This window comes from Corylus avellana, chromosome ca8 (assembly GCF_901000735.1).
Source record: "Corylus avellana chromosome ca8, CavTom2PMs-1.0".
NCBI lineage: Eukaryota > Viridiplantae > Streptophyta > Magnoliopsida > Fagales > Betulaceae > Corylus > Corylus avellana.
The window spans coordinates 20,750,090-20,770,187 of NC_081548.1; the positions used below are offsets into that span (position 1 = coordinate 20,750,090).

Genomic DNA, 20,098 nt, shown 5'->3' on the forward strand with positions numbered 1-20,098 from the left:
TATTAAATAACATTTTTCGCTATATTTTCTTGAGATTAATTTGGTAAATGGAGTAGCTATCGCGATCTGGACCCAGAGGGCGGCCAAGCTAAAAGACATCCGTGAATAAGACATGTCATGTATAGTTCCATCCTCAGACGGGAAAAGGCCAGCCAAGAATGAAAGAAAACTGTTCCACGTATTGGCCTTGCTAGCTGGATAAGTATGTCTTGCTTGCCCATATCATGCCATGTCCTTATCTCTCAACTCTCAACTATAAATTCATAGCTACACAGCCAACCACCAACGAGTAATAACATAAGATACATATTTCATATTCTTCTTTATTTGATAAAGATGATTACATATATGGCTTTTAAGTCAAAGGCACCAAATGCAAAGGCCATAACAGAGATGATCTGCCAAATTCGTCAGTAATATCTTTTTAATATTTTCTGTTTGTTAACTGTTGGAATTTTGTTCCTTCTCTCTCTCTCTTATTATTATTTTGAAGAAAAAAAAATGCTTTAATTGTCCTTGACATTTTATTGAAGCGACTATTGGGGCTTTTTTTTTTTTTTTTTTCTTTTTAAATTTATTTATGCTAAGCCATGTGTGTAAGCACGTGATCCTAAATCCTACTAATCCTATAACCTCGAAAAATTACTTCAAAAAAAATTACACAGGATATAGAACGCGGACGTTCATTTCAAGAATGGTAGCTCTAAGCTCATCCATGGTCTTTGGCGACTCCTTTCACTGCACACCCTTTTCTGGTTTTGGCTATTCCTTTGTGGGTTCTCGAAGAAATTTTCCTAATCCAAGCACAGTGAGTTCTTCCACACTTGTCCTCTGTTTCTTCTTGTTCTTAGGGTTAAATAACCTGTCTTGCCTTTTTGAAAGAATATTGCTTTTGAGTTTAAAGATTGCCAATTTCTTTCCTATTAAGTGTTAATCTAATGTTCTTCCGCGAATGTTTAATTCCCAGACCAAATTCGCGAAGGACGAGGGTGCCCATTTAGCATTACTGCCTTCAGTGGAGTAAGCTTGTTTATTTATGATTGATTAGTACAAAGTATTCAATTTTCTCGTGATGGGCTTTTGGTTTTATCACTGCAATTGTAAAATTACGATTCATGTTTCAAAGAAAGATGGGAAACTGGGAAAGGAAAAAATATGGGAAGTTTCTAAAATGAATGGATTTGAGTTGCTATGTGCAGTCTGTCTCTGTAAAAAATTGTGGAAGAAGTTGTGCATGTGGATGAAGGTCAATTTCTCTGATTTTTCTGTTTCATTAATTGCCTTCTGTTGCTACTAATTTCATCTGCAATTAGCAGTGCATTGATTTGTTGATTCAGAGGTCTTGCATTGCGCATTGCACATTGCACAATAGGCTTGCTCTAAGTGTTGCTACAGATTCTGGATGGTCAAGTCCTATTGTTTTATGTGTTCATAGTTAGTCATTTTAGTTTATCAAATAGTCACATCATCTTTTTGTCTGTCTATGCATTAATTTACAATCATCCTCTATCCTTTCTTTTCTTCCCCAATGGTGTTTTCACACATTAAACCTGTTGACGGTTTCAGTTGACGTTGTTCATGGTAAGACAAATCTAGATCTCTACTGCATGAATTGCAATATCTAGTTTTGATTGCTAAGAGTCTTGCACTCTTATTATTGCAGACATCAATTCAACTGTTGCTTTTGTTGCTGACCCAAAAGATAAGGATGTGTCCGCTTTTACTTAAAATATTTTGTTCTGTGAAAATTTTAACTTGAGGATCTGAACTGAACTTTCTATAGTAAATCTAGTTTATCCCTGAAATATTTGGCTTCTCTATCTGCAGGAGAAACCTAGTTTCAAGACTGAAAGCTTCGAGCAATTCACCTGGACTTGCACAGGATCTTATAAACTATAAAGTGAAAAATGTGGGCAAAACTGATGGTGGCCAGGACTTGTTTGGTGAAATGAAACAGAGGTTTCTTAATTTCAAGGAGCAGAAATATATGTGAGTAGCATTTAGTTTACATATGAGGTTTCCTGGCTATAAGAAAGTTACTTTGCCTATTACCTGTTAACTGACTTATGCTTTGAATAGAAAGGAGTTGGAGCATTTTCAAAATCTTGCTGAAGTCCAATACCCTAAGGTGGTAAACAAACTCGATACTGCTAATTGTTCTTGATGCACTACAAACTTTATCTGTTTATTTATTTTTTGAGGTAGATACAGTACAATGTCTTTCCTATCGGCTTTCTACGCTGCTCCATGTTGTTGTGAATAAGATTGAGTAGATATGTTAACTGACAAATGCCAGAACAGTTTATGGTAATTGCTTGTGCAGACTCTAGGGTATGCCCTTCTAACATCCTTGGGTTTGAACCTGGAGAAGCCTTTATGATTCGGAATGTTGCAAATCTTGTTCCTCCACTTGAGGTATTGCGCTGCAATTTCACTAATATGTTTTGTACTGCTAACTGAACATTTGAATTGATTTTGTCGTAGTCAAATATAACAATTTTATTTATGTTTTATCTTTTTACAGAATGGACCATCAGAAACTAATGCTGCTCTCGAGTTTGCGGTAAACACTCTTGAAGTAAGTGAAGAGTTTAACTCCAAAAAAAAAAAAAAAAACAGACAAAGAGTGGAGTATTTTAACATTAAAAAATATTGTGTGAAATTCTGGAAGATGAAATTTAACAAGAATTTGATGGACAGTGCAAATAAATTCTAGAATGAATTGAAGTTGGTGAAAAAGCAATGCCTTTAAGCTGAAATAGGAAAAGGAAATTGAGCCTGCAGAATTATAACAATTACTGTGGTTCATTTATAACACTGTACACAATGCTGATGGAACTTTTGGACAATATGCTGCATGTTTTCTTTATAATTGGATAAACTTACAGGATAAAACTTTGTGTATAGGTTTTCCTTTCCTGTGTAAAATTATTTAGAGTTGTTGAATCACTTCCATTTAGATGCCTATATTTGTTTACTGTTTAAAATACGTCTCCAGGTTGGAAATATATTAGTCATTGGTCACAGTAGCTGTGCTGGAATACAAACCCTTATGAGCATGCAAGATGATGTGGACTCAAGGTTTGGTTATACAACTTCTAAAGTACTTGTGGCTTACAATCATTATTTCTGTTAAAATCTTAATTGTAGTTTTTACTCAATTTCTTATTCCAGTTCATTTCTCTTTTCAGAAGCTTTCTTAAAAAGTGGGTCACTAATGGGAAAGTAGCCAAGTTAAGAACAAAAGCTGATGCAGCCCACTTTAGCTTTGACCAGCAATGCAGACACTGCGAGAAGGTTCCCTTTCTTTTACATTACAATCTCCCTAGACTATCACATAATGTAATATTACTTGATATTTTGATCAACTAGATTCGATTTATCCTAAAGCTTTTGAAAATAAAGATTATGAGTGAGTTGATATTAGAAGAATGATAAAAGTGGTAGAGATTTTGAGTCTCAGAACATGTTGATCAGGGAAGTAATTGTTGTTAAAATGTGTTGACCAGGAATCAATCAACCGTTCATTACTGAACTTGCTTACATACCCGTGGATACAAGAGAGGGTCAGAAAAGAGTCGCTCTCTATTCATGGAGGGTATTATGATTTCCTCAATTGTACATTTGAGAAGTGGACTCTTGATTTGAAGGGAAGCAGCACTGGAGAAGAGGGCAGTTGCTCTGTCAAAGATCAAGCTTTTTGGTGTTGACTTGTCTTCCACAAGCTGGGCTTCACTGTTACGAACTCTTTTTTTTTTTTTTTTTGTGAAAAAAAAAAAAAACTAATTTGTGATTCTCAATGCAGTTGAAATTGTGTAATTTATCTCTATGTCTGTAACAAGAAAGTAAAATCGGGTCCAAGCTATTAATTGCCCTTCCTCTATATCTCAGTGGAGAATTGAACCATTGGTTAGAGATATCATTAACCCTCTCAATTGTTTGGATATGTGATTTTTATTTATTCTTCTCAATTTTTTTTTTTAATTGTGATTATGGAGGAGGAAAAAGAATTAAGATTATGTTGGGATGGTTTAAAGATCATAAATAAAAAATATAATTAAAAATGAAAAAAAAAAATTAAAACAAAACGAAATAAATTTAGGATGGTTTTGATAGTTGGAGTGGCCGAACCACTCCTAAAATTGCTGCTAGGGGTGGCCAAGATTAGGGGTGGTCCAGCCACCACCTTTAATTATATATTTTTATTAATGGTATATTTTAGTTGTGTTGAAAAAATTTTGAGTTGGGTCAAATCAACAAAAAAAGTTGAGTTTAGTTGAGTTGATTTTCTTCCTATTTCTTGTTCTCTGAATTGTAAGGTAAACTCTTGCTGACCTTTGCCCTATTCCTTTTCACGGTCTGGCATAGAAAAATAGAAAGAAAATCATGTTAAATTGCAAAGTTCTTGGTGAACCTTTAGGAAAGGAATCTTTTATTAAAGAATAATGTTAAGGGTCCGTTTGGTTTGCGAAATAGACTCTTAGAATTGAATAATTATTCTCATGGAATAGTCATTCCATTGTTTGGTACGGGTCTATTCTTGGGATTAGTTATTCACATGGGAATGACTAATCTCATCTACATATGAATAGTTATTCCTTGTGGAAAGGACAAGGTTTTCCTAAAAAAAAAAAACTTTTTTTTTAGAATTTTTTTATTTCAAACTTAAAAAATATAAATTAATTAATTAAAAACAAAAATTATGTGGGTGGCCAGCCACCCACAGAAGCCGGAGGGCCTTGCGGTGGACCAGCAATGCCCTCTGGGGGTGGCGCGGCCACCAGGGCCATCGGGGGTGGCCTTGGCCAAAGGTGGCCTAAGCCACCCCAGAATCTCACCGAGGGTGGCCTTCCACTGGGGGTGGTTGGCCACTCCTATAATTCTAGGGTTTTAATTTATTTATTAATTATTATTATTTTTAAAAAGAATGGTGGATATTTTGGTAATTTTGGTTCAATTCCCATTAGAATACATATGTTGTTACTAAACTAAAGAATATGAATAATTATTATATTATGCCCTTCTCTATTTCTAGTAATAGTTATTCATTTTCTTAACGGAATACTCAATCTGCGAACCAAACGAGCCCTAAATACTATATCTATATCTTACATCAACATGTTGACATAGGATATCCAAACTAACTATTAGATTGATATCCAAATTAACCATTAGATTTATTTTTTAATAAGGATTAATCCAATGATTAGTTAGGAGTGAAGATGATTATTCAGTAAAATGAACGAAAAATTCATAAATCCTCTCTTCAAACTCCCTTCCAATGAATGCCTACACTACACCAAGTGGAAAATGTTTTCAGGAAGACATTTTCATTGTAAACTAAACAATGAATGGACATAAATAAGTACGTGAGAAGTAAGTGCTATTAAAAAAAAAAGGGGGAATGTTAAGCTTATAAAAAAAATTTTACAAAATATAATTGAAAATGAAATAAATTTAAATTTTGAGAAACCCAATCATATTGTGCCACATCATTTTGTTATTTTTTATTTTTTAATAAAATTTATTTGAAAGCCTAACATTTTTTTTTTTTAAAAAAAAAAAAATTGTAAGAAACACACTTGACTTTAAGTTTTTAACTGATTTGTAAGAATTTCTAATGAACGGCGGATCCTTCTGCGGCTAACCCCTACAGTAGTGCACACATCAATCAAAGACACGAAACTCTAATGTCAACGTTTGCCATTTCGGACAAAACGTTGTCGTTCTAGATAAGTCTAAACGATCCGCCGTTAGCACAACCAGTGCAGTAGCAGCATATAGCTGTAAGCGTAAAATCCAACACAAGATTGAAGAAACAAATCAAAAGCGAAGCCAATCTGAGCTTGGCCCTGACAATCCATCGAGGCTTTAATTCGCACAAAAACCAAGAGCGAGCTGTTGGAGTCATCATGATATCGCAGTTGTTCGTGCTGTCGCAGCGTGGAGACAACATCGTCTTCCGCGACTGTGAGTCCTCCCATCCTTACTTCGCTAATCTAATTCCTCAAATTTTCAGTTTTGTTTTGTTTTGTTTTTTTTCGATTTTTTTATGAATCTTCTTCATTCTATGAATCTATCTAAATTCAAACCCAAGCTGTATGGTTCAATTTGTTTGATTGCTTCAATTATGTATTAACAATGCATGCAATCTGTGCTCAATGAGATCTCGGAACATTACGGCTTTACGAGCGCTTTGATATATGCATCACACTGTTTTGGATTATGCCTTATTCATTTGAATTTTCTTTTAGTTAAGCTCTCTTAGATCCAGTGATTGTTTACTTAGCACACGCAGCTCTATATCTTGAAGCAACAAGTCAGCTTCGATCTTGTAAATTAATTTAACTTTCTGATTTTTGGAAGTATTGTTAGACTCTGTTTGGCCGTTAATTGTTAATTTTGACCTCAATTTTGCAGATCGTGGTGAAGTGCAAAAGGGGAGCGCGGAAATATTTTTCCGTAAAGTGAAGTTTTGGAAAGAGGATGGGCAAGAGGAGGCACCACCTGTCTTTGTAGGTATTATCTTACTGAAAGAATGTCCAGCATTGTACTTCCTTAGGAGCTGAGCTGCTGATTTATATGATGAGATACCCCAGTATTATGAAAGTTAGTCCACACATTGGGTGGATGGATTATAAAAGCATGTATGTGCATTGGTTTTGTAATATGTGAGATTAGCTATATAATTGACTCCAGGGAGATCTAATTGTAACTTTGATGAAAATATTTGAAAGGATGGCAAACATGTTAGGATATGTGAATCAATCTAGCTCGTTTTGCTTATTTCTTTTAATCATTTCTCATTGTTGGTGTTGTTCCCTTAGATATATTCGTTTTTGCATTGGCAATTCAAGCATAATTGTCTGTTTTCTTTCCACTTCAGTTTATTTTATAACTCTTGAAAGGATGGAATGTTGTGTATTGGAGTTATTTCAGGGGAATGCATTAATTAAGTTTCTTAAGCTTCCTTACTTATTTTATTACTTTTGTTGTTGTTGTCGTTGTCGTTGTCGTTGTTGTTGTTGTTGTTTTTTTTTTTTTTTTTTTTAATAGTATTAGATCAGTTTATTGACAAGTTTTCCTCAAAATAGTAAAAATAAATACTATGTGAGCATTTTTGCCTTTTGTGGGAGAGCACTTGACAAATCATAGGAGAGAACCTAACCATCTCCAATAACTCAAAAAAGTTGATTTTCTCCAGCTCCCTCAAACTAGTGTGGGCTTCTCATTTGAAATAAAGTAAGTATACAAGCAAAAATAGGTGCTCTGCATAAATAAAGAAAACTTTGGAAATCCTGCTGCAGTGTGGCCAAATACAACCATTAAATACAATGGCTTTAAGTTTTGCATTATACCCTTAAAGTTGTTAGTAAAATGTGATTCCCCCTACCTCCCCAGTCCCCGATGCGGGCCCTCTCTTCTCATGCTCTCTCTAGTTGACCACAATACTCAAACCTGCCCCACTCCACTACTCAGTATCTTGATGCTATTACTGCCAGTATTTTATGGCTTTGACCATGATTTCTTTAATATGAAATTTTACCCACATAGAAATTGTTTTCTTATATTTGCTTATTATTTTTTGTATTGGGTCTCTGGATCGTTCCAATTACACTATGTCATTTAGTAACCCATATGGTGCAGTGTGCTGATTTTTCTTTTTGATGCAACTTCCCCATTGACAGAACGTGGATGGTGTAAACTACTTTCATGTGAAGGTTGTTGGGTTATTGTTCGTAGCAACCACAAGAGTTAATATCGCACCTTCTCTTGTCTTGGAGCTTTTACAAAGGATTGCCCGTGTCATTAAAGACTACCTTGGGATTCTTAATGAAGATTCATTGCGGAAAAATTTTGTGCTTGTGTATGAGCTGCTTGACGAAGTCATTGTAAGCACCCTCTCCTACTGTGTTAATTCCTTGGTCTTAGTATTTATTGAGCTTATGTACAAAGCTGTGTTCCTTTTTTTTTTTTTGCTCGCTTAATGTCGTAACTTAATCTTGCTGATGAATTGCCATTACTACGCTTTGTGTTGAAGCACTGTGTATGAGTTTAGGAATTTTGAGCATTTCTTTCTGGGTATTTAAAGTAGTCTTGTACTTGGAATTATTCGTTTTTCCTCAAATATTCTTCTTAGTAGTTGTGAGTAGTGCCTATGAGAAAATGATTCATTTTGGATTTTTTGCATCAATGTATAGTATATATAAATTGCTTGAGTTCTTGTGGAATGTTATGTGGTTTTCTTTCTGTTCAAGAAATAATATAGATTCTCATTCCACAGTAAATAAGTTTTGACACTGCATTGAACCTATAGTACTGCTTCCTTTTATTGATTGACAGCACTTCCTGAAACATATTGGCTTAGATGTGTTTGACTGTCGTTTACTGGCAGGATTTTGGTTATGTACAAACAACATCCACTGAAATGTTGAAGTCTTATGTTTTTAATGAGCCAATTGTGGTTGATGCTGCACGTTTGCAATCTCTTGGTCCTGCGGCCATTTTCATGGTATGATGTCATCTGATTGATCAAATTCTATAATAAATGGGACTTGAGTGGTTTCGTTTTGATTGTTTTCTTGCACATCTCATTTGATTGAGTCCTAAAATTTGGATATGTGCAGCAAGGGCCGAAAAGAATGCCAGGAACAGCTGTCACAAAATCTGTTGTAGCAACTGAGCCCGGGGGTAGGAGGAGGGAGGAAATTTTTGTCGATATAATTGAGAAAATCAGCATCACCTTTAGCTCGAGTGTGCGTACATGTGTCTTCATCTGACTCTAATATTTGTGATTATTTTAATTTCAGTGTTGCCGTATGTGGTAATTGACGTAATTGTGGACAACTCAAGGAAGTTAATATTGTTTATCAGCACTAGAGAATACCTCGAAATCAAGCCCGTGTATTTTCTTGATGGTAACAGGACAAACAAAATCCTTTTGTGGTCCCAATATCAAAACTGAGATACTAATACTAAGTGAGCTTTTAAATTCCCCTGGAGAGGGGTTAGACAGGTAGTATGGCCCCTCTGACTTCATGTTTTGTGCTGTGCAAAATGAAGCATTAAACCAGTGCTGTTGAATTCTAAGAAACTTTATTTACGAGTAGGCAATTGCTTCTTCAGTGTAGAAACAGAAAGAGCTTAGCTTCTATTATTGACCATCTCCACTCTACCAATCCTCAGGGTATATTATGCCTTTTATCAATATTTTTTATTTGTACAAACCTGAGGTAAAGCTGTGTCACAACATGGTTCTACAAGAAGCCCCAACTTTGCATGATGGATAGCTCAAGCATTCAACAATTACAATAAGTTTGAAATAGATAATTCAACATGAAATTACATTTCCCACACAAACCAAGCAACTCCATATGCTACCACCACCCTGCATATTCAGGAAATAAGCACTCCCGAAGTTCCAGTCTATCTCTCCTCAACATATCCTATTACCCCACATGTTTTGGAAATAACCACTTCCAAACCTCATCTCTATCTCTTTAGTCTCTCTCAATTACTCACCCTTCCTTTATAAATCTCACTATGAGTTACATCAACTTTCTATATAGTAGCATCACTGTTGCATCTTCTATCTTCTTTCTCTTACTTTTCTTCCATCTTCTAACCATTGTTTGTACTTATGATATGTTACTATGTCATGTTATTTGTTATTTGTTATTTTATTTCTTAATCTTATTTAGGCTCAAACATTTTTTTTAAAAAAAGCAGTAAAAAATAGCAGCATGTGTGCTTAACTTTCAGTTTTTTCTTATGCAGACATAACTCCAAAGTCTATGATGGCTATTTGCTTTGTACTTTTTTTGTCACCTTTTGAGTTCGTATTATAAATCCGACTTTGCTTGTGTAATGTCCATTAATGCCTTTGTTGATTCTTTTATCCTAGATTAATAATGCTTCTTTGGTTCTAAATTTTATTTCCAGTGTCTTTATGTGTTTCTCACTCCCCAATTCCGTTGCTTAAAAGTCTTAATTAAATTTCAGCTGTCTGGTGACAGCACACACTTTCAGTTCTGTAACTTCACGTAGACTCTATTTACCAATTTTTTGGATGCATTCATGTGGATCTAAAGTTATAAGAAATATTTTTATTTTCTTATAAAAAAAATTATATCATAACTGGCATTTTTCATACATTTCATTTTGGTGATTTTTCTGGATTACTCTTCTTTATTTCTTTCATTAGTATACTGGTTGCATTGTTTCTTAGTTAATCAGTATGTAAACCATTGTAATCAATTAAATTTTTATTTTTTGAGCAAATCAATTTAATTTAAACTTGTTTAAACAGGGGTATATACTGACTTCTGAGATAGACGGTACCATTCAAATGAAGAGCTATCTCACTGGCAATCCAGAAATTCGCTTAGCTTTTAATGATGACTTGAGCATTGGAAGAGGCGGGGGATCAGGCTATGGTATTTCTCTTGGATTTACCTGTTACACCACTTTATTTATACAATGATGTTAAAAATTTTGAGTTTTCCTTCATGCTCGTGATGCTTTCAAGTATTTCATGTATCAACAAGTAAAACATTCAAGTTCAAAAGCCATATTTCCATGTAAATCGTGTAGCTTTTGATTGATAAATCATTTTTTTTAGGTAAATGCATTTTATTTTTATATCTTGTCCATAGTGAACTTATGTTTGTTAAAATGTTCCTAGTGATTCTTGTCACACTTTAAAAAATTACTTCACCAATATATTTGGTGGTGCTGCTTTCCGTTGTAGATTACAGGAGTTCATCTGGGTCTGGAGCAGTGATATTGGATGATTGTAATTTCCATCAATCTGTACGTCTAGATAGTTTTGACATGGACAAAACTTTAAGCCTGGTGAGTGAAGTTAAGATAATGTAGCTTGCAGATGTTTATTGTTTAAATAGTTATGAAAAAAAAAAAGATGTTTATTGTTTAATTTACTGGTTCCTGTTGTCTAAAATGGTGCTTCATTATGCTAATTCTATTAGATACCGCCAGATGGTGAATTTACCGTCATGAACTACCGGTTGACTCAAGAGTTCAAGCCTCCTTTTCGTATTAACCCTTTGATCGAAGAAGCAGGAGCCCTTAAGGTTAATACTGCCCTCGTTTACAATGATTACCATTGAAAATGCTAAAACAAATATTTGTATGTCATAATAATGGGTGCTTTTTCTCTATTTTACAATGGCTGGTATGTCAAATTTTTTCTTCTGACTTTTATGGGTTTTATTTTTGACATTGTAGGCCTTCGCAGGGTCAAAGGCTAATTTTGGGGTGTAGGCCTTCGTGTAGGGTGTTTCTTGTAGGTGTTTTGGGTATTGGGTTGTAGCTATTTGTCTAGGGTGTTTTTGTGGGTGTTTGCTTTTGAGGGTTCTTCAGCGGGTCTATTTGGGTCTCTTGTGGGTGCTCCTTGTGAGCTAGGGTTTTTCTTGGGTGCTTTTCGGCGCTCTCTTCTTGCACTTCCTGTGTAATTGTGTTACGCCGTTTTGGGTTTTTGATATATACATTTTTACTTATCAAAAAAAAAAAAAAAAAATTGACATTGTTATATAAAATTAGTACTTTTATGATGGTAATATCCTTTGCTTATGTTCATTCTTTGACTCTGATATGGAACAATGCAATGGTAGGCTGAAGTGATTATTAAAGTACGTGCTGATTTCTCCTCAAGCATTACTGCAAACACAATTATGGTTATGATGCCGCTACCAAAATATACTACCAGGTACTATTCTACACATTCCCTGTATTATATTCTATACCATCTCTCTATTGTTGGATGAGAGGTAGATGGAGTTGTTGACTAGATAAACCTTTGAGCAAAACTATTTGATTTTTTTGAAGCTTCTGAGCTTTGGTCCTTGATTTACTAATTTTGCAAAAGTTATACATGTACCCTAGAAATTAGCTTTACCTCTTGGTGAATATATATAATCCAGAAAATACTGTGGTAACTCCATTTATGAAGATTTTTACAGTATTTTTGTGTTTCATGTTCATTAGATCATATAATCATTTGATAATTGACCTTGTACGATCATGTGGATGGAGAGAATGAGGCACAATTACAATAAAGTTGTTGTCAAAAAAGCATCAAAGTCTCTTTAGCCCCACGTGGGAATGCTTTAATAGTTCGAGCCTATTTGAGATTGTGTTAAGAAGCTTAAAAAATATTTTTAGTACATAAAAAGTTGTCAAATAAAAAGCTGTTTTGTTTGGTAAAAAACTCGAAAAACACTTCCTTAACTTTTTTGCTCTAAAAAATGCTAAAATGCACTTTTGGGAAAAGGTTAAAAACAAAACTTTTTCTTAAAAGCTCTTGCTGGCTTTAAAAGCTCTATTTCCCAATGCAATCTCGAACAGGCTCTCTGTTAGTCTCTGTTGTTTCACAGAAAAACAGAGTATCTACAAAGAGTTTAGAGAAGGTTGTGCCTAGTTATGAGATGGTTCCTCATTTACTAAATCAAGAGTCATGACAGACAGACCATAATGGTTGACCTGAAAACGCTGTACTACAGTATAAATGTGCACTGATTTAATTCTCAATTGATGTTATTTCAGAGCTAGTTTTGAGTTGGAACCTGGAGCACTTGGACAAACAACGGATTTCAAGGAAGCAAATAAGAGACTTGAATGGGGTTTAAAGAAGGCAAAATTTCTTATCAATGCTCTCATGGCATTATTGCATAATTTCATAGTCTATTAGTAGAGCAAGTTTTCGCCTTTTGAATGCAATTATTAAGCTTCCTTGTGCAAAAAACATTTCTGATAAGTGTGATAAACAACAGATTGTTGGTGGATCTGAACATACTCTGCGTGCAAAGCTGACATTTTCTCCGGAATCACATGGTAGGATTTATCATTCTCCCCTGATCTGGCTCAATTTAAATATCTTAGTTGATGCTCCCAGTAAGTTGAATTTTTTGTGTTTTAATTTCTTGTTGATTTAATAAGATTATTTTATTTCCCTATCTTTGCAACTTTTACTGTTCACAATAGGAAACATCACAAAAGAATCTGGACCAGTTAGCATGACTTTCACGATACCAATGTATAATGCTTCAAAGCTTCAGGTAAGACGGTCTTGGATTATGGTAGTTGGCTATACTATACTCATTGCTAGCAACTAAGTGGTTTACACCTGCACATTGAACCCATGAGTGGATTACAGCACTAACATTATTTGCATTGTTTTGCTGTCATTAGTTTGAATGTTCTGTTTAATCTTTTTCCTTTATGCTTTTGCTCTGTGATTTGGTCCTGTTTGCATATCTGAGCATGTGTTCTCTGGGTTAGAAGCTTGATTATGATTCCTTGACGCTCTAACATCTATCCCCTTTTTTTGTTGCATCATCATTATAAATATTTACTTTAGAGTTTGGTGTGGGTTAACATCATAAATATATTCGTTATCAAAAAACATCTATCCCCTTTTGAGTTCTTCTGTAGATGCTCGGTTGCTCATATGTTTTCCTTGATGCAGGTGAAATACTTGCAGATAGCAAAGAAATCTGGAACTTATAATCCCTATAGGTGGGTGAGATATGTTACTCAGGCCAATTCATACGTTGCTCGTATATGATGCTGTTAAAGCTTCCCCCTACACTTGGTTTTCTTTCTTTCCTTTTCTGGCTATACATTTACTAGCTTATCATTCTAGTTGAAATATGTATCGAATTTGCATTGGTTATTTTCATTTGGTCCTTCTGCCAGTTGCTTTTATCTAAAATGGACTCCTGTCTCTACAGGTAGCTGTGTTGGTTAAACAGATAGTGTCCTTTAAAGAACCCTTTTTGATATGAGTAAAAGGGGTTTGGTTCAAAATTTCAAATTATACATTTTTCTGATATTTTGCCGAACACCATTCGATTGTGAGGTAATCTACATGCCTATTGTGCTTGCCAAAAGTAAGATGATTGAAGGCTAAAAACTACCTAATCTAAAAGATGTTCAAAATTATGTTTCATATTTTAAGAATCTACTAAACAAATGATCTTGGATAGAATACTAAATAACATTAAATTAATATGAAATTTAGCATGCGTGGCAAAATATAATAGAGGACATGTAATCCAACGATGCACTTGGCAAGATATTAAGCCAGAAGTTAATTGAGTGTTGATGTATAACATTGTTAAGAGTTAAGAGTAGGTATGACTTGATCTCAACCCTTTACAAAGAATGATATTGTAAGAAAGCTAAGATCAAATAGATGAACTTTCATCGACTCCAATGAAGATTTTTGCTACATATGGCAAGCCCCTTCTACCTAACAGTTTAATAATTTGTGTTCTGGATGAGCAGTTCCACCAACACTAGACAGCTCTCGCAACCTCCCTGCCTATCTTCAATCTCCTCCATCCCTCTATAAAATGCTAATTGTGAATCTTTACTTTCAAACCATTCTTGGAAGAAGCTCAACTTTCTTTGGAATTGCCAATTCTAATAGGTATTGCAGACATGAATTGTCACAAGAATTTGTGCATTCTGTTTTTGGCTACTATGCTAGTATTTGGCAATGAAGTTCTCGCCTCTCGCCTCCTTGTAGACTTGCCTGAGGTTCCTGAGTTTCCCGAGCCAGAACCGCTGCCTCTTCCTACAGTTCCAAGCTTGCCTAAACTTGAATTACCACCACTACCTAAGGTTAAACTTCTGCCGTTTCCTCACGTCCCAACCCTGCTGAAACCCGAGATACCAACTTTGCCTAAACCCGAGCTACCAACTTTGCCTCATGTTGTAAAGCCTGAACTGCCTACTTTGCCAAAGCTGGAGGTGCCAAAATTGCCCGAATTGCCATCTCTGCCCTATCTCCCAGAGTTGCCAAAGCCCACATTGCCTACCATCCCAAGCCTTCCCAAGGATATACCCCATTCAACTTCTAACCCTTGAGTTCCCATGTTGAGCATTTTAAATTACGTCTTCCTAAATCTAGTATATGGGGATACGCCCGAGTGATTTGTGCATGGATTTGGTTCAAGTAGTCCCCCCAATTATGTTTTCTTCATGTTTGTCGAATTGCTTTGTGTTGTCATGTATTTGTAATAGAGGTTCCTATTCCCCTTCATAAAGGGATATGTAATATCTGTTCTATTTGAATTTTACATATATGCTTTTGGGTTAGTCTCCTCTCCATCAACCGCCGATTTTCATGCTAAAGTGTACTTATAAATTATTTTTAGAAAACTTCACTTAACTCACCTAAGTTTTCATCCCACTTGCAATCACCTTTATGAAATTAAAAAACTCTCAATTTTAGTGTATCCAACTTTAAAAAAAAAAAAAAAAAATGTCGGGCTAATGGAACACTTATAATTCAATTTAAATCCGCATTTTTAAGACTTTTAAAAGATAAGATGTGAGAAAGTGAGAAGATAAAAAAGACATTTATTAAGGATACCGCTTACATCCGGATAGTAAAGAAACTAGTAGTGATATTTGGCACACTGGCATGCTTGAACAGTAAGCATGCCGGTGTTAAAATATTATAAAATTATATTTTATTTTACTGTTTAAATATTATTTTAATAATATTTTAACACCGGCATGCTTACTGTTCAAGCACGCCGGTGGGCCAAATGTCAATTTTTACTGCTTCTTTTTACTGTCTTAATTAGCAATAATTTTTTCTTTTTTTTTCGCATTTGTTTCAAGAATTTATATGGTCGTGTCAAATGAACATTTTTTTAAAAAAAAATTTGTTTACGTGTACGTTGTTTAAGGGCTTATTATTGAGTTACTCAACCCTTTTTATGAGTTTGTTTATGTAATCTCCGTCTCCTCTTTCGTCCTCTCTGATGTAATAATCTCAAGAAGAAAAAAAATAAAGAAAAGGTGATTAATTAGAGATAAGAATTGTTGATCCTGCAGTGGTATAAATTACATTTCACTAACAAAAATTTACAGCAGAAAATATGTTGTATTAAGAACACAGATACGAGCCAAAGATTGTTATCATTCTAATTAATAAACATTAAAAGGATTCATCTTTTTAAATTTTTCTTTGCTTTTCCAATGAGAAACCTAGAAGCAGCCTTTTTCTTTTTTCTAGGCCAGCTTTTTGCATTCTTTATGTATATATATATATAAGTTATTTTCGTCTGCATATTCTTTACATATATTTATTATATTATTTTACCCGAGCCTACTCATGGGTAAAATTGATATAGGACAATTTGAACTTGACTGATTTAGTTAAACGGGTTAAAACCCAAATTCTTGACATGACCCAATACCCAGTTTAATAAACAAGTCGTGTTGGGTTGACCTAAACACAACTTATTTGATCAGTTTTCGACCTGTATATGAAATTAAATGTAAAAAGTTTAAAATAAATTTATACCGGTTATGTGGGTCACCCGTAAGTTAAGTGAGTTTACTCGTTTAATTAAACAGGTTCATTCAGGTCGACCTGAACCTAATTATACAAAACTACAAGCCTATTATGCTTACCAAAAGTAAGATGATTGAAGGCTAAAAACTACCTAATCTGAAAGATGTTCAAAATTGTGTTTCATATTTTAAGAATCTGCTAAACAAATGGTCTTGGATTGAATAATAAATAACATTAAATTAATATGAAATTTAGCATGCATGGCAAAATATAATAGAGGACATGTAATCCAACGATGCACTTGGCAAGATATTAAGCCAGAAGTTAATTGAGTGTTGATGTATAACATTGTGAAGAGTTAAGAGTAGGGATGACTTGATCTCAAGCCTTTACAAAGATGATATTGTAAGAAAGCTAAGATCAAATAGATGAACTTCCATTGACTCCAATGTAGATTTTTGCTACATATGGCAAGCCCTTCTACCTAACAGTTTAATAATTTGTGTTCTGGATGAGCAGTTCCACCAACACTAGACAGCTCTCGCAACCACCCAGCCTATCTTCAATCTCCTCCATCCCTCTATAAAATGCTAATTGTGAATCTTTACTTTCAAACCATTCTTGGAAGAAGCTCAACTTTCTTTGGAATTGCCAATTCTAATAGGTATTGCAGACATGAATTGTCACAAGAATTTGTGCATTCTGTTTTTGGCTACCGTGCTAGTATTTGGCAATGAAGTTCTCGCCTCTCGCCTCCTTGTAGACTTGCCTGAGGTTCCTGAGTTTCCTGAGCCAGAACCACTGCCTCTTCCTACAATTCCAAGCTTGCCTAAACTTGAATTACCACCACTACCTAAGGTTGAACTTCCGCCGTTTCCTCACATCCCAACCCTGCTGAAACCCGAGCTACCAACTTTGCCTAAACCCGAGCTACCGACTTTGCCTCATGTTGCAAAGCCTGAACTGCCTACTTTGCCAAAGCTGGAGGTGCCAAAACTGCCCGAATTGCCATCTCTGCCCCATCTCCCAGAGTTGCCAAAGCCCATATTACCTACTATCCCAAGCCTTCCCAAGGATATACCCCATTCAACTTCTAACCCTTGAGGTCCCATGCTGATCATTTTAAATTACGTCTTCCTGAATCTAGTATATGGGGATACGCCCGAGTGCTTTGTGCATGGATTTGGTTCAAGTAGTCCCCCCATTTATGTTTTCTTCATGTTTGTCGAATTGCTTTGCGTTGTCATGTATTTGTAAGGGTCCTATTCCCCTTCATAAAGGGATATGTAATATCTGTTCTATTTGAATTTTACATATATGCATTTGGGTTAGTCTCCTCGCCATCGACTGCCGATTTTCATGCTAAAGTGTGCTTATAAATTATTTTTGGAAAACTTCACTTAACTCACCCGAATTTTCATCACACTTGCAATCACATTCATGAAATTAAAAAAACTCTCAATTTTAGTGTATCCAACTTTAAAATATATATATATTTTTTTTTTTTTAAAAAAAAAAAGATGTCAGGCTAATGAAACACTTAAAATTCAATCTAAATCCGCATTTTTAGACTTTTAGAAGATAAGAGTTTATGTGAGAAAGTGAGAAGATAAAGAAGACATTTATTAAGGATACCGCTTACATCCGGATAGTAAAGTAACCAGTAGTGATATTTGGCCCTTCAATATGCTTGAACAGTAAGCACGCTAGTGTTAAAATATTATTTTAATAATATTTTATAATATTTTAACACCGGAGTGCTTACTGTTCAAGCACGCCAGTGGGCCAAATATCACTCCTAGTAAAGTAACTGGATATCTCCAATTAGTAAAACCTATGGTCAAGATTCAATAATACCTGCACTTGCCTCCACTTCTCCATAAGTTTGAATGCTTCAACGAGCTCTTCAACTTTCCTCTCGTCAAAGAAAACCAAATTTTTGAAAAACCTAGCACAGCAGTGGTCGATTTTTCTCCCCTTTATTTTATAAAAGTCTTTCTTTTACTGGGTCAGAGTCAGAGGCACTTGATTTCAAAGTTTGAGGGCTACTTTTGATACCGCAAGTTGGCCACTAGCATACAATTTTGATGTAGGATGAACATATAGTGAGAGCTTGACCCACCATTTAAAGCTGAAATCATTCTGTTCATTGAAGCTCGATGAACAGTGGTGTTGGGTCGATACAATGTAACATTATTGTGCTCTTCTTTTGTGTGGGTCTGGTTTTTGTCCACTTCCAGATCTTGTCCGAATTTGGATATATACACATATTTATAGGCGTCCAAAAACAGAAATAAGATTTTAAAATGAAAAATAAAACAAAAAGAAGATAGATGTTTAGCTGTAGTTCACTTTTCCACGAATTACTAGTAGGCAGTTGGCAGAAACCCTATGGCCAAAGTCTCCAAACACGTGGTCCGCCGTTTGTGGGTGGATGAATACCTCAGTTATGAACTTATGAGGAACTCCTGTAGCAATAATTTTTAGGGTTAAATACTCAATACTTTCTTAGGATTTTTTAACTTTATTTATTTATTTTTTTTTTTCTGTGGTTTCATTTTTATAATACGTGGTTTTTTATTTTTATCGCCAAATTGATTACATGTGGTTTTTGATAAATGACGAATGGATTTATCGGATTAGTTGGCAGGTTAGAGTGACAGCGTGGATGATAGGCGATGCGACATGTGTACACATATTTAATTTTTTTTTAAAAAATTATTTAGTACAAAATTAAAATGTATTTGGAAAAAAGAAAAAAAATTGGGGTGGCTCCTTGGCCATTTGGGGGAATGAGAGGTGAGGTGGCAGCCACCCCAGCCATGGGGTGGCAGCCACCCCATCTCCTTGGGGCGAGCTACCTTAGCACAGATGGTAGAAACCTTTGGTACCAATTTGGGAGTGGCTACAGTACCATTGGGGGTAGTTTCGGCCACCCCCAAGGCTCCATGGGGGCCCCCATCCAGCCAGATGGGGGTGGCCTGGCCACCCCCATGGCCAAAGGGGGTGGCTCGAATGGCCAAGAGCCACCCCCAATTTTTTCCGTTTCCTTTTTTTTTTAAAAAAAAAATTAAATTAAATTAAATTAAATATGTGCCACGTATCGACATCTGATTGGTCCATTTGTCAATCCTAACGGTCAACTAACGGATGGACTAATTTGGTCACTTATCAAAACCACAGGGACCTCCTGTGATAAAAATGAAACCACAGGCGAGAAAAAATAAAGTTGAAAAATCCTAGAGGGTATGGAGTACTTAACCCTAATTTTTATTACTGTCATTGTTGAGATTTTTTTTTTTTCAAAAAAGAAAAAATTATAAATGGGTAAGAGAACTACAGCAACAGAAAATACAAAAGAAGAACGATTACAAAAAAAAAAAACCAACAAAATAACACTGTCCATGCAACAATTCATTCCACGGCCTCAAAGAGGATCCTGAAGATGGAAAGAGAATGCAAAATGCTGCTAACGGTGCTAGTTGTAACCGCCTATGGTAAAGAATTAGCTTGAAACTAGCTGCATAACGAGACATATGACAACAAAGTCGGTGTGTTCTAAAGTTCATATATGAATTTAGAGTTTTCTTTACAGTAAAGACTCATCAGACCTATCCGAAGAAAAACAGAAGAGAGCGGTGGGAGAAGTCATTTACACATGGGCTTTATACTAAAGTTTCATGTTAAAAAAATAAAGGAATAAGATTGGTAGATTGAAAAGGAAATCCATTATTTTTTTCACTAAATAACCAAACAACTCAAATT

General features: G+C 35.1%; 4 protein-coding genes across 5 annotated transcripts; all 4 read left to right on the forward strand.

The window, feature by feature from the left end:
• The first annotated feature begins 296 nt into the window (after window positions 1-296).
• Window positions 297-3,922, forward strand: LOC132189078 (beta carbonic anhydrase 5, chloroplastic-like). 2 transcript variants are annotated; one of them, XM_059603581.1, is made up of 10 exons: window positions 297-409; window positions 666-808; window positions 968-1,020; window positions 1,828-1,989; window positions 2,080-2,128; window positions 2,302-2,415; window positions 2,525-2,578; window positions 2,999-3,081; window positions 3,192-3,297; window positions 3,510-3,922. In XM_059603581.1, exons 1-10 carry the CDS (start codon window positions 337-339, stop codon window positions 3,708-3,710), a joined length of 1,038 nt encoding a protein of 345 aa, XP_059459564.1. In that variant the 5' UTR covers window positions 297-336; the 3' UTR covers window positions 3,711-3,922. The 2 variants fall into 2 exon arrangements, with proteins under 2 accessions (XP_059459564.1, XP_059459565.1); XM_059603582.1 differs by having other exon boundaries at window positions 299-413.
• A 1,868-nt stretch (window positions 3,923-5,790) lies between these two features.
• LOC132189077 (AP-4 complex subunit mu) lies at window positions 5,791-13,837 on the forward strand. Its single transcript, XM_059603580.1, has 13 exons — window positions 5,791-5,970; window positions 6,421-6,515; window positions 7,689-7,892; window positions 8,396-8,512; window positions 8,628-8,756; window positions 10,310-10,436; window positions 10,751-10,854; window positions 10,989-11,093; window positions 11,634-11,728; window positions 12,565-12,652; window positions 12,792-12,852; window positions 13,003-13,076; window positions 13,487-13,837. The coding sequence occupies exons 1-13, from the start codon at window positions 5,913-5,915 to the stop codon at window positions 13,583-13,585; spliced, it is 1,356 nt and encodes a 451-aa protein (XP_059459563.1). The 5' UTR covers window positions 5,791-5,912; the 3' UTR covers window positions 13,586-13,837.
• Window positions 13,838-14,396: 559 nt separating this feature from the next.
• LOC132190561 (protein PELPK1-like) lies at window positions 14,397-15,104 on the forward strand. Its single transcript, XM_059605593.1, has one exon. It carries the CDS (start codon window positions 14,464-14,466, stop codon window positions 14,890-14,892), a length of 429 nt encoding a protein of 142 aa, XP_059461576.1. The 5' UTR covers window positions 14,397-14,463; the 3' UTR covers window positions 14,893-15,104.
• A 1,852-nt stretch (window positions 15,105-16,956) lies between these two features.
• Window positions 16,957-17,629, forward strand: LOC132190507 (protein PELPK2-like). The gene has a single exon (XM_059605518.1). It carries the CDS (start codon window positions 17,009-17,011, stop codon window positions 17,435-17,437), a length of 429 nt encoding a protein of 142 aa, XP_059461501.1. The 5' UTR covers window positions 16,957-17,008; the 3' UTR covers window positions 17,438-17,629.
• Window positions 17,630-20,098: the final 2,469 nt, after the last annotated feature.